The following is a 16,740-nucleotide window of genomic DNA, read 5'->3' on the forward strand; positions in this document are numbered from 1 at the left end:
CCAAGTACTCCACCTGTCTGAGTTTTCCAACCCCACCAATCTCCAGAGCACCATGCAATGCAGGTTTGTGCTCCCAAAGCAGATCTCCAGGGTAGGTGTTCAGCAGTCCTAGGCTTCCACCCCCTCCCCACTCCATTTCTCTTCCTCCCCACCAGTGAACTGGGGTGGAGTAAAGGTTTGGGTCCCACTGGATCAAGACTTTGGTACATTACCCTGTTTAGTAAGGTCTGCTCTGTTCTCCAAGTGTATGCAATCTGGCACAACCTTCTTTCCTATTGCTCTTTTAGGATTAGTTGTATTAACCATATTTTCATATTATATGTGGTTTTGGGAGGAGTTCTGTCTTATCTCTCATGCCACCATCTTTAATCCCCAAGAGGCTTTTATTTAGAAAGTGAGAGGACAGAGCTCCTGTTTCAGTCCAGGTGGGGACAAGGGAGCCCCAGGGTGGTGCATTGTTTATGGGTTTTATAGATGGTTGAGAGACCTCTTCCTCTTTTCTTTACTTTGGAAGTTAGCTAAACCTGTGGTAATCATTTCACAATATATGTAAACCAAACTATCATGCTGTATGCTTTAAACTTATATAGTGATATGTCAATTATTTTTCATTCAAACTGGAAAAAAAGGGAAATTTGGACTAAGAGAGACAGCCACAGAAGACAATGTAGATACAAAAAGGAAAAGACAGCCATATGATGACAGAGGCAGAGACTGTTGGATGCACCTAGACACAAAGGAATGCTCAGACTGCCATTAAACATCAGAATCTAGGATAGGCAAGGAAGTATTCCTGCCTAATTTTGCATTCATTAGTGTTGGTTAGGATTCTATTTTACCTCCACTCTTGGCATTTTTAAAAAACTTATTAAGAACCTACTATATGTCAGGTACTATTTTAGGCACTGGAGATACAGTAATGAGCAACCCAGAATACCTGCCCTTGAACTGACAGTATGGTGAGGAATAAGACCCTAGACAAAATAAGTAAAAACATAGTATGTGAAGTGCACAGATGAAACAGAAGGGATGAAGAATGCTAGTGGGAGGTTGCTGTCATTAAAGAAATTAATTTATAGGCATTATTTTTTTGAGCAATTTGAAAATAAAGAAAATCTGGGGACAAAGTACAGAGAGTTCTCATATAGTCCCTTATCCTCATTCCTCCCCCACGTTTTCCCTAATGTCAACATCTTGCATTAGTGTCGTACATTTTTACAACTAATAAGCCAATGTTGGTACATTATTATTAACTAAAGTCCATAGTTTACTCAGGGTTCACTCTTTGTGATGTACATTGTATGGGTTGGCAAACGTACAATAATATATATTCACCATTGTATGATACATATCATCATACAAAATAGGTTCAGTTTTAAAATTCCTGTACCCCACCAATTCATCTCTCCCTTCCTCCAAAACCACTGATGGTTGTTATTGTCTCCATAGTTTTGCTTTTTTCCAGAGGTCATATACATGGGGTCATGCAATATGTAGCCTTTCCAGATTATCTTTTTAGCAATATGTGCTTAAGTTTCCTCCATTCTCTGAGCAGTTTGGGCTGCTATTACAAAAATACCATGGAATGGGTGGCTTAAACAACAATCAATAATTTCTCATGGTTCTGGATGGTGGAAACTCCAACATCAAAGCACCAGCAGACCTGGCATCTGGTGAGAGCCCCCTTCCTGGCTCATAAACAACTGCCTTCTGACTATATCCTCAAATGGCCAGGGAGGCAAGCTCTAGCCTCTTTGTCTTCCTATAAGGACACTAATCCCATCATGGCAGCTGCATCCACATAACCTCATCTAAACTTAAGTACCTCCCAAAGGCTGCACCTCCTAATACCATTTCCTTGGGGATATGGCTTCAATATATGAATTTGGGGGACAAAAACATGTAGTTGATAACATCCATGTCTTTTAGTGGCTTGCTAGCACACTTCTTTTATTGCTGAAAAATACTGTGTCACATGGATATACCACAGTTTATCCATTCATCTATTGAGGGACATCGTAGTTGCTCCTAAATTTTGGCAATTATGAATAAACCTGCTATATATATATTAGGCACAGCTTTTGTGTGCACATAAGTTTTCAGTTCACTTGGGTAAATATCAAGGATTGCAATTGCTGGATTTCTGAGTAAGAATAGTTAATTTTGTAAGAAAATGCAAAGTGTCTTTCAAAGCAACTTACAATTTTGAATTCTTATCAGCAATGAATGAGAGTTCCTGTTGCTCCACAAGCTTGCCAGCAGTTAATGTCAGTGCTTTGGGTTTGTCATTCTTATAGGTGTATACCAATATCTCATTGATGTAATTTGAAATTCACTAATGACATTTTTATGTTAATCATCTTTTCATATGCTTACTTGCCATCTGTGTATATATATAAATATATATATATATATATATTTATATATATTCTTTGGGTGTCCAGATAGTTTGCCTATTTTTTAACTTGGTTGTTTGTTTTCTTTTTGAGTTTTAAGAGTTCTTACTACTTTTTTTGTTATAACAATTTACTTAACTCAAAAAGTCCAATATTGTGATTTGAATTATAATCCACACCAGAATGGTTAGATGTGTTATATCCTGTTGTTTGTTTTGATCTTCAAAATCCAATGTGTTTTATAGTTACAGCACATTAAATGTGAAAATATTATGACTATCAAATGACTAATATTTTTAATTTCCAACATCTCAGATGAATAAACATTAAACAACTTGATATATAAATGAGCAAAGGATATCAATATGGAATTCAGAGAGCAATACATGGGATCAATAAAGATATAAAAATCTACTTAACCTCCTTACAGAAGAAATGCATGACAAAATATTTCATTTATGGGAGATGAGCAAATATAAGTTCTAATAAGAAAGTGGTGAAATAGATATTCTCCTATGCTTGGTGGAAGCATCTTCTCTAAGAACACTGGTATCATCTTCTCTAAGAACAATGACAGTATTATAATTTAAAAATGCAGGTACCCTATGACGTAACAATCCTACTGCTAGAAATTTATCCTATGCATACACTTGCTATGATTAATGAAAATATTTGCATAGGAATGTTCATTGCAGCACTGGTTGTACAATATAAACTGGAAACATGCTAAGTGCTAAGTGTCCATCAAGAAATTAAATATGGTATATTCATATCATGGAGTACAAAGCAGTGTTTAAAAAGAATGAAGACTTGAATATGTGGATACAGAAGTATTTCCAAGATAAAGCTGCAGAATATATTGTATAATCCCTTTGATACTAACAAGATATATGTACACATACATGCATACACACACATCTTTTCCCCCAGAACAAAATACAGTACTTTAACAGGGTTGCCATTTGTTTGAGGAAGACTATTCTTAAAGGTGGGGAAGAGGATTTCACAACTCTTGGACTTGCTTATACTGTTTGAATATTATCATGTATGAAAGAACTGTCCTGGCATAATATTTTTGCCTTCTTAATTTTAGATACAAAATGAATTACTTAAGCATAATTGGTATCTTCTCTAACAAATTATTTTCTTTCAGATGAAAAATGACATACCTAACTGCAGTTGGGGAAGATCTGAGGCAAGCTGACTTAAGACATTAGTGAGAGGATCCTTCATTTTGATTGACAAGGTCTTCATATTCAGAGAATCAGAATAGGGGCTTGGGCTGGGAGAAGCGAGACATCCAAGGAATGGCCACAGTGAAGGAAGAACTCATCAGACATTCTTTAATCTTATAAATCCCTTTTAGTTCCTTACTTATCCCTACCACCACCACCCCTACATCCAGCCACTATTTGAGCCAATAATTCCAGAAATGAATTTCACATTCATCATTCTCTCAGGCCCTTCTGATCATCCACTAATGAATATAACCAGTTATAAAAGCACAACAAACCCCCATAAAATAATCTTCAAAACTCCTGTACTTTAAATTACTAAAGCACATCTTTATTTTGCAATTGAACAATAAAAGGTCACAGCTAGAGTTTTTTTCACGTTTGTACCTGAACAACTACTTCGTAATCAAAATGGAATACTGCCAACAAAATATGTGTAATAGCATTTCACATAAAATAAATTGCCCTTAGGACTAAAACAGTTTTAACACAAACCAGCATTTTTATCCTGTTTTCCATTAGTATTCATAGTTTTCTAACATTAATTGCAGGAATTCCAATTTTTCATTGAAATTAAGACAAAAATACAAGGCCTTTCAAACATAGGAGTAAGCCACAGTGACAAATGCATAGTGATGCCTTTAAATTATCTAGTGTTGACCAAATTCATGCTTACACATTTTAAATGAACCCTAAGTTTGCCTCTTAATTACGGGAACAAACCATATACAAAGAGATACTTTTGTGAAATGGGGGAAGAGAGTTAGTCTAAAAAATTAAGGGGCTAATTCCACTTGGGTACTAGTTCAGCACAATCAAACGTGAAATGGCAGCAGAAATGTAAAATTGTATTTGAATTAGGAAATAAACTAGACTTTAAACTAAGTGACTTTTCGCCCTTCATATTTACATATAGCACCTGTTACAAGAACAAAAAATACCAAATTAAAACACCCTCTACATAGAATTATTTTTAAAACCACTAAAAATATTACTGATGAGTATATAGTAAACTATCTGTACTAAAATTAAGCCTACACTGTAGAAAATAAGGACTAGCTTTTCTTATTTGAAAAGATCACAATGTGGCATAATTGCAATGTTCTGATAACTATAGGAACACTGGGTTGGACAGTTTTTATTCTTCTCAGCACACATGATCTAATGACAGAAAATGAACACAGCTTAATGCAAACTGTTTTAGTCTATTAAATCCTGCCCCTTGACATGTATGTCACATGTCAGGACTTTACCACATCAACTTACTTGTGGTGCACTACTGACAACCCCTAGGTACAACTCAAAACTAAACAGATTTCCAAGTATTCATGTAATGTACAAAAATGCAAAGCAGAAATGATTATAGTAAACCAAACTTGGCTGAAGGTAGCTGAGAGAACTCAAGAGTCCAGCAAGATAGTCAATTTATTTCACTACATAAATTACAGAAAAGTGGTAAAGCTAAAATCACATTACCTTTTAATATTAAATGATCAAGAGATCATTATGAAGCATTTAAAACTGGGTCCAATCCAATGGGTTCTACATACTAATCGATTAAGAATTTCCCATATTTACAAAACTCCTAGGGTAATTTTATTTTTAAATGTATAAATTAAGTCAGTAGTAGGCATTAAATAAAGTGCTACTATTTGAAATTCAAGAAATCAATTTCAGCATGAAATCTGACCTACTCTACAGAATACAAGAATGAATGAGTAATCTTGTCAACTCACTGAAGGGTGGGAAAAGATGAGAAACAGAATCCCAGAACTGGCACTGAAACTGGGTTAAAATTTTCTTGCCTATGAAAACAAATAATGGGAACACTACAATTCAGGAGTAAAAACTAAAAGGTTTCTTTTAAGTAACAGGTAAAATGGACTCAATTTTGACTACAGAGGATTTGGGGAAATGACAAATCCTCACCTTATTTGGGTCTAAACTGTAAGCAGGGCCGAGCCTTCTTCAACATTTTAAGGTGGTAATTTCATTTAGCATTTAGTAAATGTTATCATATTTGCTAAATTTTGGAAACTCTCAGTGTTAAGGGGACTTGATACTAATCTTATAACAACTGTTAACAAATGTTAATGAAGGAAGGTATCATTTATAGTTGTTGAGGATATTTACTTTGCAAAGATTCTACCATAGAGGGCAAGCTGATTTTTCTAAAAGTTGGAGGAATGGAAGCTGTAGTTGAAATAATGAAGGCCCTATTGAGTCAAGTTTAATGGTTGATAAGTAATAAATATTACCTTTTGCAAAAACTATTGAATAAATTAATCATGCCTAAAGCTAGGTTAAAATGTAGGGTTTTTTTTGTTGTTGCTTTTTAGCTGAGTTAATAAACCATTAAGCTGGTTACAAAGCTACATTAAGATACCACTGCTATAAGGCGGGGTTGGGCTTAGTGATCGTATCTGTCCAAATTACTGAGCATAAAAAGGTAGAACTATTTGTCAGGGGCTTCTACACATATTTACTATGGTGAATTTTAGGCACACTTTTCTGGCTTCACCAAAGTCACACATTCACAATGATGTCTTCATTTGCGGTGACCACAGTCACAAAGCCTGGGATCTTTCCTTCATGGTAAACAAATGCAGCAGAAATGTTTACGCTCACACAAAAACACCCTTCCACACTCCAGACAAGTCAGGAATTCAGTTACTTCACACTAAAAACACTGCACAAATTTCCTTGAAATTTTCTATTCTAGAGCTGAAATGGAGCAAAATGAAAAAGAATATACATTATAAGTGAAATATATTTCAATGATTGCTCTTGTTTATAATGAAAGTTACTTTTTTTCTAAAATTGCCTTTTATATAATGAAGTGGAACACATTCTTCTTCTCAATCCCTCACTTTTTTAAAGAGTAGCTATAGAATCAAGTCATACTTCTAACATTTGAAAGATACGCTCACTTTCTTTACAGCACTAAAGACATACAAGTATCATTTTTTCCTTTTGAAACAATGAAGAGAAGTTAACAGTTTCATACTTTTGCCCATAGAAAAATATTTTCTGTATTCTTTACACAATAGGTAGGAAAATTCTAGTGTTTAATTGAAACTTTTATGAGGACAAACATTTTCATTCTTGTATTAGACATTTTAAATGGTTTCAGGAAGTTAAACATTAGAACTTCCTCCTAAAATTGTACTTTTAAAGTTGCAATATCGCTAATACTTTGCAAATTAAAAAAAAAACTGGCTTACTTATTTATGCACTGAATTGTATCTAGTCAACTTTGATGGATTGCACCCCAGTAGATACTTCTGGGTGCCCATTTTGCTTGGATTACTGAAATGAAAATAACAATGACTACAACACTTTAGAAAAACTGTAAACTGCAATGAAAATCATACAACTAAATAGCAGCAAATTTAGATATGGAAACAGAAATAACTATTTGGTGTTTACCAACAACTTTACCAAGATTATAAAATATCTGATTTCTGACTGAAAGAGGGCTTGTTTTTGATAACACTGAAAGGCTTGTTGTAGTAACTGCTATTAAGAATAAATGAAGTCTGTATATAATAGTTGCAGATATTATAAAGTTGAGCCAAAAAAATACAATTTAGGGATGAATTTCATGCACTCTTGATAAAATTGCTGAAATTATCTATTAGCAGCCAGCCTTCAAAACTGTTCTATTATTATGTAAATTATTTTGTATCTATACAATTCTCTAAGAAATTCATGAAACAGTTATTCTAATTTGTGATCATACTGAGATATGAATTAATCTTTACCAATTAATAATTCTGATATTTAATAAAACTGATCTAGTGGGTTTTATAACACAGATATTTTACTTGGAGTAAACACCACACCCCACACCCCAGAAAATGGTTGCAGAGATTGTGGTTGGACAGCTAACACAAATGTAGGAAGTAAGCAATGACAGTGTAAAGTAGCTACTCTGTTGATGTGGCAGCTTACATAAAAGTAAGCTGTGGCATAGTTTACCTTATCATATTATTAAGAGATGTTTATTCCAACAACTATTTATCATAATGTATTTAGTATATATAACTTAAATGCACATTCACCTGAACTACAAAATAATTACTACAAACTAAAAGAGATGTAAACATATCCCACACTATTGTGGTATAAATAATTTTTATGAATTCACACTACTTTGGCAACTTACCATCAGAGTATATTAAATATTGAAAACACAGACATTAAATAGAACATTGTTAAACATTGTTTCTTTCTCCCTTCCTGATAAGAATATAGAACAAGTAATGCTTTAATTCTACATGTACACATTATGAACATAAATCATTTGATTAAAAGTGGACATATCTTCTAAATCTTAGTTCTATTTTTTAAGTGCTTTTAAAAATTAAGTCTAATTTGCATTTCAGAATGTTTTCATACTATATGTATATCAACCTAAATACTTTATAAAAGCTTATGTTCTATCACGGAAGCATAGCAAGCAAACTGAGTCAGGGTCCTAACTAGGAGAACTTTTTAAATCCTTCTTATTTTCTAAATTAAGTAACATCTTCTAAGGTCATCTTAGTGATAAATTAAAACACTGCTTGAGTATAATTCTTGAGTTGAAATAGACTAAAATTCACAAGAATTTATGATTTCACTTATGTGACCTGAAATAATAGAAGGTGAGATTAGATGAAATCTTTCAGGTTCCTTCACCTCTCAAGTTATAGTACTTCTCATACGGACAAGACTTTTACTCAGATACCTGATTAGACCTGATCAGATCTACCAAAAGATTATGAACAGCTCTATAATTAAAATAATTCTTTACCCCTGTTTGTTAGCATTAGCCTCTGTGAAATACACAAATATATAAACATGGAAAAGTATCTGTTTATATACTAGCAACTGAAAACTTTAAGCAACTGTCTTAATGGCTTATGTACATACCTTTATATATTTTAAGTCAGTTTTAATATATATAAATCTTCTCCTTACTCTTACTCAAAAACCCTTTTCCCTACTCCTACTTGTGTTAGCAGGCCATACAAAGAAAATTATTTCTTAGGCTATTTACTCCATAATATGTCTCTATTTTAAATGGATTTTTAAATTATTTCTTAGGCTATTTACTCTATAATTTGCCTCTGTTTTAAATGGATACATTGGTTTAACAAATACTACCAATTTTTCTTGTGAATGTAGTCTATTCCAAAATATTCCTCATCCTTATGTACACAGTGCTGACACAAATCAGATGCTCAATAAAACATTTGAAATGAACATGGTGAAACCATCCCAAATCAGAGAAGAAAGGTTTTCACAAACATTTCTTAGTATTTACAAAAGACCCTTGACTCACCAATATCAAAATTCCAGCTGTGAGAGGAACAATCAACACTGATTTCTTGACAGTGTATGTGTTTGGGTTGGGGGTGGGGTGGGCTGAAAAACGGGGGTAGTAGATTAGATATAACAAATTTGGCATTTTTATCACAGAGTATTATAGTGAGATGAATGGAATCTAGAACTACTTGGCATAATAAAGCTAGGATCATTCCTAGTACCTATTTAGATTGGTAAAAAAGTGAAAAATTCTTGGGTATAGTGGATAGTCTTACCTGTTGAGTAAACAGGGAAGCATAATTGGCATATTCATTTTTAAAATTATGAAGGATAGTTTAATAAAGATCTTAATACATATGCCTTTTAAAAAGGATCTTTTCTGTGCATAAAAATACTAACAGTAGGTAGCTTCTAGATAAAACATTCATACATGAGAAATTTAAATGCAATTCTAAACTTCTAATATAATCACTTAAAGACTGATATTAACGACTTAAAAAAGGCAGCAGTGCTCATTGCCAATTAGCTTTAGAGTTTTCCTCAGAAGTGTAAACAAAGCCTTAAATCAAAGAACATGCCAACCATGACATTTATCTGTCTATATCTATACAACTGTCTTTTTTTTTAAATCTATGGTTGCCATTTTCTGTCCATACTATTAGAACAGATTTTCTTCTTAATTTTGGAGAAAAATTGCCAAAAATTATTACTTAGACTCCCAACATAATTTTATTTTTTTGTTTTTCAACTTATCATGTCATATACAGCAGCTTAAATTACATTTATCTGTTGGTAGAGAATGGAATGTTCAAATAAGATTACAGTTATTTACTATCTTATACTGTCTTGACTGTGAAATCTAGATATAGATGAGAATTTCTCTTTGACATAAAGGTTATATTTACTTTTCTCTCTAAAAATTGTAAAAAATATTGTAATACAATAATTTATTTGGTATATTGGCTATTAATGTTTAGTACTTAATTTTCTAAATTTTATTATTATGGATTTTCCATATCTGAACTATGGTCACTTAGAGTACACTAAAGATTTTAAAATGTACTATTTGTTCCCCTAAGAAATGGTACTCCAAAATATCTACCATTTAGCTCTAAATTTTATCTATACAGAAATATTCAAAAACCACTAGTAAATGAATTTATTTTAACCATAATCCATATAAAATAATTGTGTAATATAACATTTCAATAGGTGAGCAAATTTGCACTTACATTAAAACTGGGCAATTTTAAAGTTCAATCTCTCTGTAGACTGAAAAATAAAGAAAACATGGAGAGGAAAATATACATATCCTAAGGGAATCAGATCCTCCATCTGGCTAGACAATCAAAACTCTCCTTATTAACATGCTTATAACTTAATAAGTATATATATGTGAGCTGGAGTATTTGTACACAAAATGACAAGAAAACCCTCATTTCAGTTACTGAGCGATTAAACCTAGAAATAAGTCAGTGATGTTTCATTCTTCCTTTGAAGTATCCCAATCAACAGACCAGTGTGAACAAAGCTTGAAAATGAACTGAATGTTGAAGAATAATAATTTAGTGATAGATATGAATGATAATTAATTTTTTCCAACTTTAGCTTAGCGTATCCGTATATTTAACTTCAACATGTTAATGCTATTTCTAAAGTTAGGATAAAATAAGAAGTGTAAAGAATAAAGCATAAGCATCTTTTAACTTGAGCTGCTAAAACGAACCATTGTCCCTCAGGAAAGGAATGTGCAGATTTTGAACAATTCCATAGCAGCAAAGCATTCACTCAGTAGAACACTTATCTTGTGACACTTCTTGTGACAAAATACAGGAACTGAGTAAGAAAGAGAATTTCCTTACCCCTCTTTAACTGTGTAACTCTCAATACAAGAAGCTATTTTTAGAAATGTGAACTGATTCAAAATGCATAAAAATGTAAATGTACAATATACATACATACCTCCTAGTGGGGTCAAATGAGTGCCTTTTTGTTAGACATACAAAGATGTCTCAAGGCACTTAAGGGGTTAAGACACAACACATGCATTCCTTTACATCAAGTATGTGAAATCACATGATTTGGAATAAGCCAACTTTATGATAAATATAAGTTACATTATTAAATTCAAGAAAACCTGTAGATTCATATTTATACTTTCTATAAGATGCTGGTAAATGGACAATGTGCAGCATTTCCTGGGAAAAGCAAATTCCACCTTTCTCCTTATGAACAGCAGGTCTCTACAGGGAGAGTGTAGGGAAAGATGTGCTGCATCCATAGGCAGTGTATTGGCTAATACTGAGAATGATATTGCTAAAATTTTAAAAATAAAATCTGGTAATCAGTATAGTAAGTACATGAATCCCTGGAAACACCAAGCTTTCTCCTGATGTTTCCTTCTTTTTCACTTTCAAAATACATGTGTATAACAGAGATGATGAGAATTCTTAGCCTTGTTTGTGGCCACCTACCAGAAGGGGACTGAATGGCACCACCACAAAATTTCATAAATTACCCTGAACACACACTCAGTATTCACTATTTGTTCGGAGCAAAACATGAAATAATCTTCAAACACATGAATTATAGATCTTGAGAGAGTGACATTTTTTTAAACATAAAGTGCAACAGTGCTAAGTTTTCAGTTTTTTTAGTTCTTCCATTTTTTTGTTTATATGCCATTTCCTGCAAGCAGTATTATGGCATAGTGAAGATAATGGAAAGCAGTTTTCAACACATATCCCAGACCTTTTACTTTCTTATTTATTTGATGACGTTGATAAAGGTTTAACAAATCCTTCTTCATAAACTTTCAAAATAGCTTCACATACAAATCTGTATTGACTCTGAAAAATAAAAAATTGAAGTGATCAGAAAAACTAGAAAACAACAATAATCTCACTTAGCTTGCTTATAAAAGAAATGCAAAGTAAAACTGCACAGAGATACAATTTTCACAAAGAGGCTGACAAAAACAAAAAAGTTTGACAACATACTTTGTTGGCAAAACTCACTCACTCATTGCTAGTAGGGATGTAAACTACTATAACCCTATGGATGGGAATCTAGCAGCATCTAACAAAATTACACTAATTTACCCTTTGACCCAGAAATCCCACTTCTAGGAATCTATCCAAAAGGTAAATTAGAAAAAGGAATTGAAAACATATATTCATAAATGAGGCTATTCACTACCAGATTTCTTATAATAAAAAAGTAGAAACAATCCAAATTGCCATCAAGAAGGACTGGGTAAGTAATCTGTGGTATATCCTCATAGTGGGATACTATGTAGGGAGGGAGGAAAAAGAGTCTGCAGACTACTAGAGAATGATTCTAGGATATTTTGTTAAGTAAAAAAAGCAAGGAGGAGAAAAGTACATACATACTTTTGTATGTATGATTACCTTTATAAAAGAAAAGGGCAGAATGAAAATATCTATCTCAGTATGTATGTTAAAAGAAAGCAAAGGAAGGACACATTCATTAAAAAATGGTTACCTATAAAGGGAAAGAGGGAATAGGATGCAAGAGAGAGAAAGACACTAGACTTCACTGAGTATAATTTTATGGTATTTACTCTGGTAATATTATGGTAATATTGGTAAATATGGTAATCTGGTAAATATGGTAATATTAATTACCATATTAATATACTCTGTAATCAATACATTAAAAAAACTCTACGAACTGAAAATAACACAAAACAAATCAATGTGTGTGCCTTGTTGATGGCATAGCCACATAGGAGCTATTTCAAGGGACTTTGAGACAATAATTTGTCTCTCTTATATCAAAAAAGCAAAAAATTGTGGAAAAAATTGAAAATTCTTTTCAGTAAACACACTGTTGGTGGTAGTAATGTTAGTTTTGTTACTCTGCAACTGCTGTGTAATGTGGAACAACATTAGTGCTTATTATGTTCTAAGTCTTGCATTGCTGGTATTACAGAGAACCAGTATTCTTACTAAAGAAAAAAGGAAATAAAGATGTAAGGAAGACACTGAGTAAAAACATGATGGTCCTGAATTTGTATTGGAAGCACCAGTATTAATTCACAGGTTTGTTTTTCTACCTTGTAATTGAAGATTTCTAGAGACAAATACTAACACTAACCCAACAGCAATAAAAAATCCTACTGCTCAGAAGATGGTCTGTAAAATAACTGCTCAGTAAAAAGAACCAGTACTTTCTGGAGATATTACTGACTCTAAGTCTGTAATGTACAGGCTAGGGCCTGAACATCTTTACTGATAGCAAGGAAGCTACTGAAGGGACTAGGGTCTTGACAAAAAGACTCAGGAGCCAAGTGAATAGGCTCCCACTGGCCAAAATGGAACACTTTAGGTATCATTAAGAAAAACAACTACAATGGGCTGAAACATATATATTTAAATGCATGATTTCAAAATAATACTAAACAAACAAAAGAGGTCATACCACAAGGCGAGGCTGCTGAACACTTGTAAAGAGAAAGCATCAAGGGTTTATTTTGCCTTTCTTATACAGACTACCACTGGATAACCAAATAGCAAAAGAGAAGTTTCTCTTTAAAGAACTATTTCAGCTAATAAGTAAAGAAGGAATGACAAGAGTATCATAATTTTGCAAGCCCAATGAATTAATGATGCTGGCATTGATTACCTAAGGCTGCTAACACTGGAAGAACATAATACCACCTAATAGGTTCAAGACAATAGATCCATTTACCACTTTTAGGAAACAGACACCACCAAACACCAGCAACATCCAGACTGTGGAAAACTATGTAACACAAACTACCTGGTTTATTCATCAAATCAAGTACAAAAAAAAGAAAAGAGACTACAGATTAAAGAGATTTAGGAGACATATAAGCCAATCAAAATGAATGGATCATATTTGAATCCTGACTTTACAAAAACTGCAAAACAAAAATAAAAAATCATTATGTACTATGTGATCCAGCAACTTGACTTCTGTCTATGTATGTGAAAAAAACTGAAAGACATATTTATACAACCATGTTCACAGCAGTGCTATTCACAATGGCCCAAAGGTGAAAACAACCATATGTCCATTGATGGATGAAAGGATAAACAAAACGTGGTCTGTATGCAGAATGGAGTATTTTTCAGCCTTCAAAAGAAAGGAAATTTTGACCCATGCTATAGCATGGAATAATCTTGAGGATATTATGCTAAGTGAAATAAGCCAGTCACAAAAAAACAAATATTATATGATTCTACTTATATGAAGTATTTAGAGTAGTCAAATTCACAGAAAATAGAATTGTGGTTGCTGGGAGAAGGGGGAAACAGGGAACTGTCTAATGGGTATAAAGTTTTAGTTTTACAAGATGAAAAAATTCTAAAGACTGGTTACACAACAATGTGAATATACTTAACACTACTGGAGTGTACACATAAAAATAGTTAAGATGGTAAATTTCATGTTGTGTATTTTATCAAAATTAAAAATAGAAAATCCATTGTGTGTGACTACAGATACAAAAACCTCAAGAAACTACTAGCAAATCAAATCAAGCAACATATAAAAATAATTATATACCATGTCTAAGTCAGATTTATCCCAAGCAAGCAAGGTTAGCTTAACATCCAAAAACCAATGTGATATATTACATTAAAACAATGAAAGACAAAAACCACATGATCATCTCAGTAGACACACAAAAAAGCATTTGACAAAACTGAACACCTTTCCATGATAAAAAAAGTCAACAAACTAGGAACAACTTCAACCTGATAAAGGGCATTTATAAAACGCCCCAGCTAACGTGATGCTCAGTGGTGAAAGACTAAAAGCTGTTCCCCTAAGACCAGCAGTAAGACAAGGATCTGTGGTTTCACACTTTATTTATTTAATATTGTACTGGAGGTTCTAGCCAGGACACTTGGTCAAGGAAAAGAAGGAAAAGAGGGAGGGTTGTGGAGGGAATGAAGAGAGGCAAAGGGAAGAGAAGAAAAAGGTACCTAAGAGGAAAGGAAGAAGTAAACTATTTCTACTTGCAGATGACATGATCTTATATGGAGAGAATCCTAAGGAATCCACTTTCACATACAAAAACAAAGTTAATAAGAGACTTCAGCAAGGTTGCAGGATAAATGATTAATATACAAAATCAATTTTATTTCTATACCCAAGCAACGAGTAGTCCAAAAATGAAATTAAGAGAAGAGTTCCACTTACAATAACATGAAAAGATTAAAAATCTTAAGAATAAATTTAACAAAAGAAGTGACAGACTTGCACATTGAGAACTACAAAACATCACTGAAAGAAATTAAAGAATACCTAACTATAAAGAAAGACATTTTGTGCTCATGGTATGGAAGATGGAGTATCATTAAGATGGTAACATTCCCCACAATGATATATAGATTTAATGTAATCCCTATCTTGCTTTCTATACATAGAGGACACACTGATTTTAAAATTCACATGGAAATGCAAGGGACCCAGAAGAGCTAAAACAGTCTTGAAAAAGAAGATCAGAGTTGGGGGATTCACATTTCCTGACTTCAAATTTTATTAAAAAGCTACAAAATTCAGACAGAGTGGTACTAGTATAAGGACAAATATACAAATCAATGGAATAGCACTGGAAGCCCAGAAATAAAGCCCTTAACATTGTGGCCAGCTGAGTTTTGAGAAAGGACCCAGAGACAATGAATGAACAGTCTTTCAAGAAATGGTGCTGAACAACTGGATATCAATATGCAGAATAATCAAACTGGAAGCCTATCTCAAACCAACCATATGCAAAAATTAACTCAATGGATAAGACACCTATATGTGAGAGCTAAACTCTACAACTCTTGGAAGAAAACAGGAGTAAATCTTTGTGATTTTTAGTTATGCAATGATTTCTTAGACATGATTAGACTTCATCAAAATTAAAAACCTTTGTGTTTCAAATGACAATCAAGAAAGTGAAAGCAGCGAATGGAAGAAAACATTTGCAAACCACAGATCTACAAGGGACATTTATTCAGTAAATATAAAGAACTGTTACAACTGAACAATTAAGTGACAAGTCAAATTGAAAAATGGGCAAGAGCTCTGAACACACAGTTCTCTAAAGAAGATACACAAATAAATGGCCAATAAGCACATGAAAAGATGCTAGATATCATTAGTTGTTAGGGAAATGCATATCAAAACCACAATGAGATGCACTTTATATTCAGTAGGATGACTAAAATATAGAAAGACAGATAATAGCAACTGTTGATGATGGTGTGAAGAAAATGGAAGCCTCATACTTCTGCCAGTGGAAGTGCAAATGAGGTAGCTGCTTTGGAAACAGCCTGGCAGTTCCTCAAAAGGTTAAATATAGTCACCATATGACCCAGCAATTCCACTTCTAGGTATATACCCAAGAGAAATGAAAACATGGTCACACAAAAACAATACATAAATGTTTATGGTACCATTATTCATTAATAGCTGAAAAGTGGAAATAATACATACGTCCATCAATAGATGAGTGAATAAACAAAATGTAGTATTCTATAAAATAGAATATTATTCACAGAGAAAAAAAAGGAATGATGTATTGATATGTGCTATAGAAGGAATAAACCTTTAAATATTACACTGACTAAAACAAGCCAATTACAAAAGACCAAGTTGTGTGACTTCATTAATATGAAAGGTCCAGAATAGGTTAACTATAGACAGAGAGCAGATAAGTGGTTGCCTAGGGCAGGAAGAAGTTGGGGAAGGATGAAGCAAAGTGGGAATTGGTTTCTTTCTGGGGTGATGACGATGTTCTAAATTTAAGTGATGGC

At 33.1% G+C, this 16,740-nt stretch overlaps 1 protein-coding gene across 20 annotated transcripts in view; it reads right to left on the reverse strand.

Annotated features, from left to right (window-relative positions):
- Window positions 1-3,940: 3,940 nt before the first annotated feature.
- PTPN4 (protein tyrosine phosphatase non-receptor type 4) overlaps window positions 3,941-16,740 on the reverse strand; it is a 269,179-nt gene continuing 256,379 nt past the window's right edge. For 17 of the 20 annotated variants that reach the window (XM_073241313.1, XM_073241311.1, XM_073241312.1 and 14 more), the window contains one exon: window positions 3,941-11,793. In XM_073241313.1, coding sequence (XP_073097414.1) covers window positions 11,707-11,793 — 87 coding nt within the window. In that variant the 3' untranslated portion in view covers window positions 3,941-11,706. The remainder of the gene's footprint in view (window positions 11,794-16,740) is intronic. The other 3 variants (XR_012133350.1, XR_012133348.1, XR_012133349.1) reach the window with 3 other exon arrangements.

The sequence above is a fragment of the Manis javanica genome, chromosome 7 (assembly GCF_040802235.1).
Source record: "Manis javanica isolate MJ-LG chromosome 7, MJ_LKY, whole genome shotgun sequence".
NCBI lineage: Eukaryota > Metazoa > Chordata > Mammalia > Pholidota > Manidae > Manis > Manis javanica.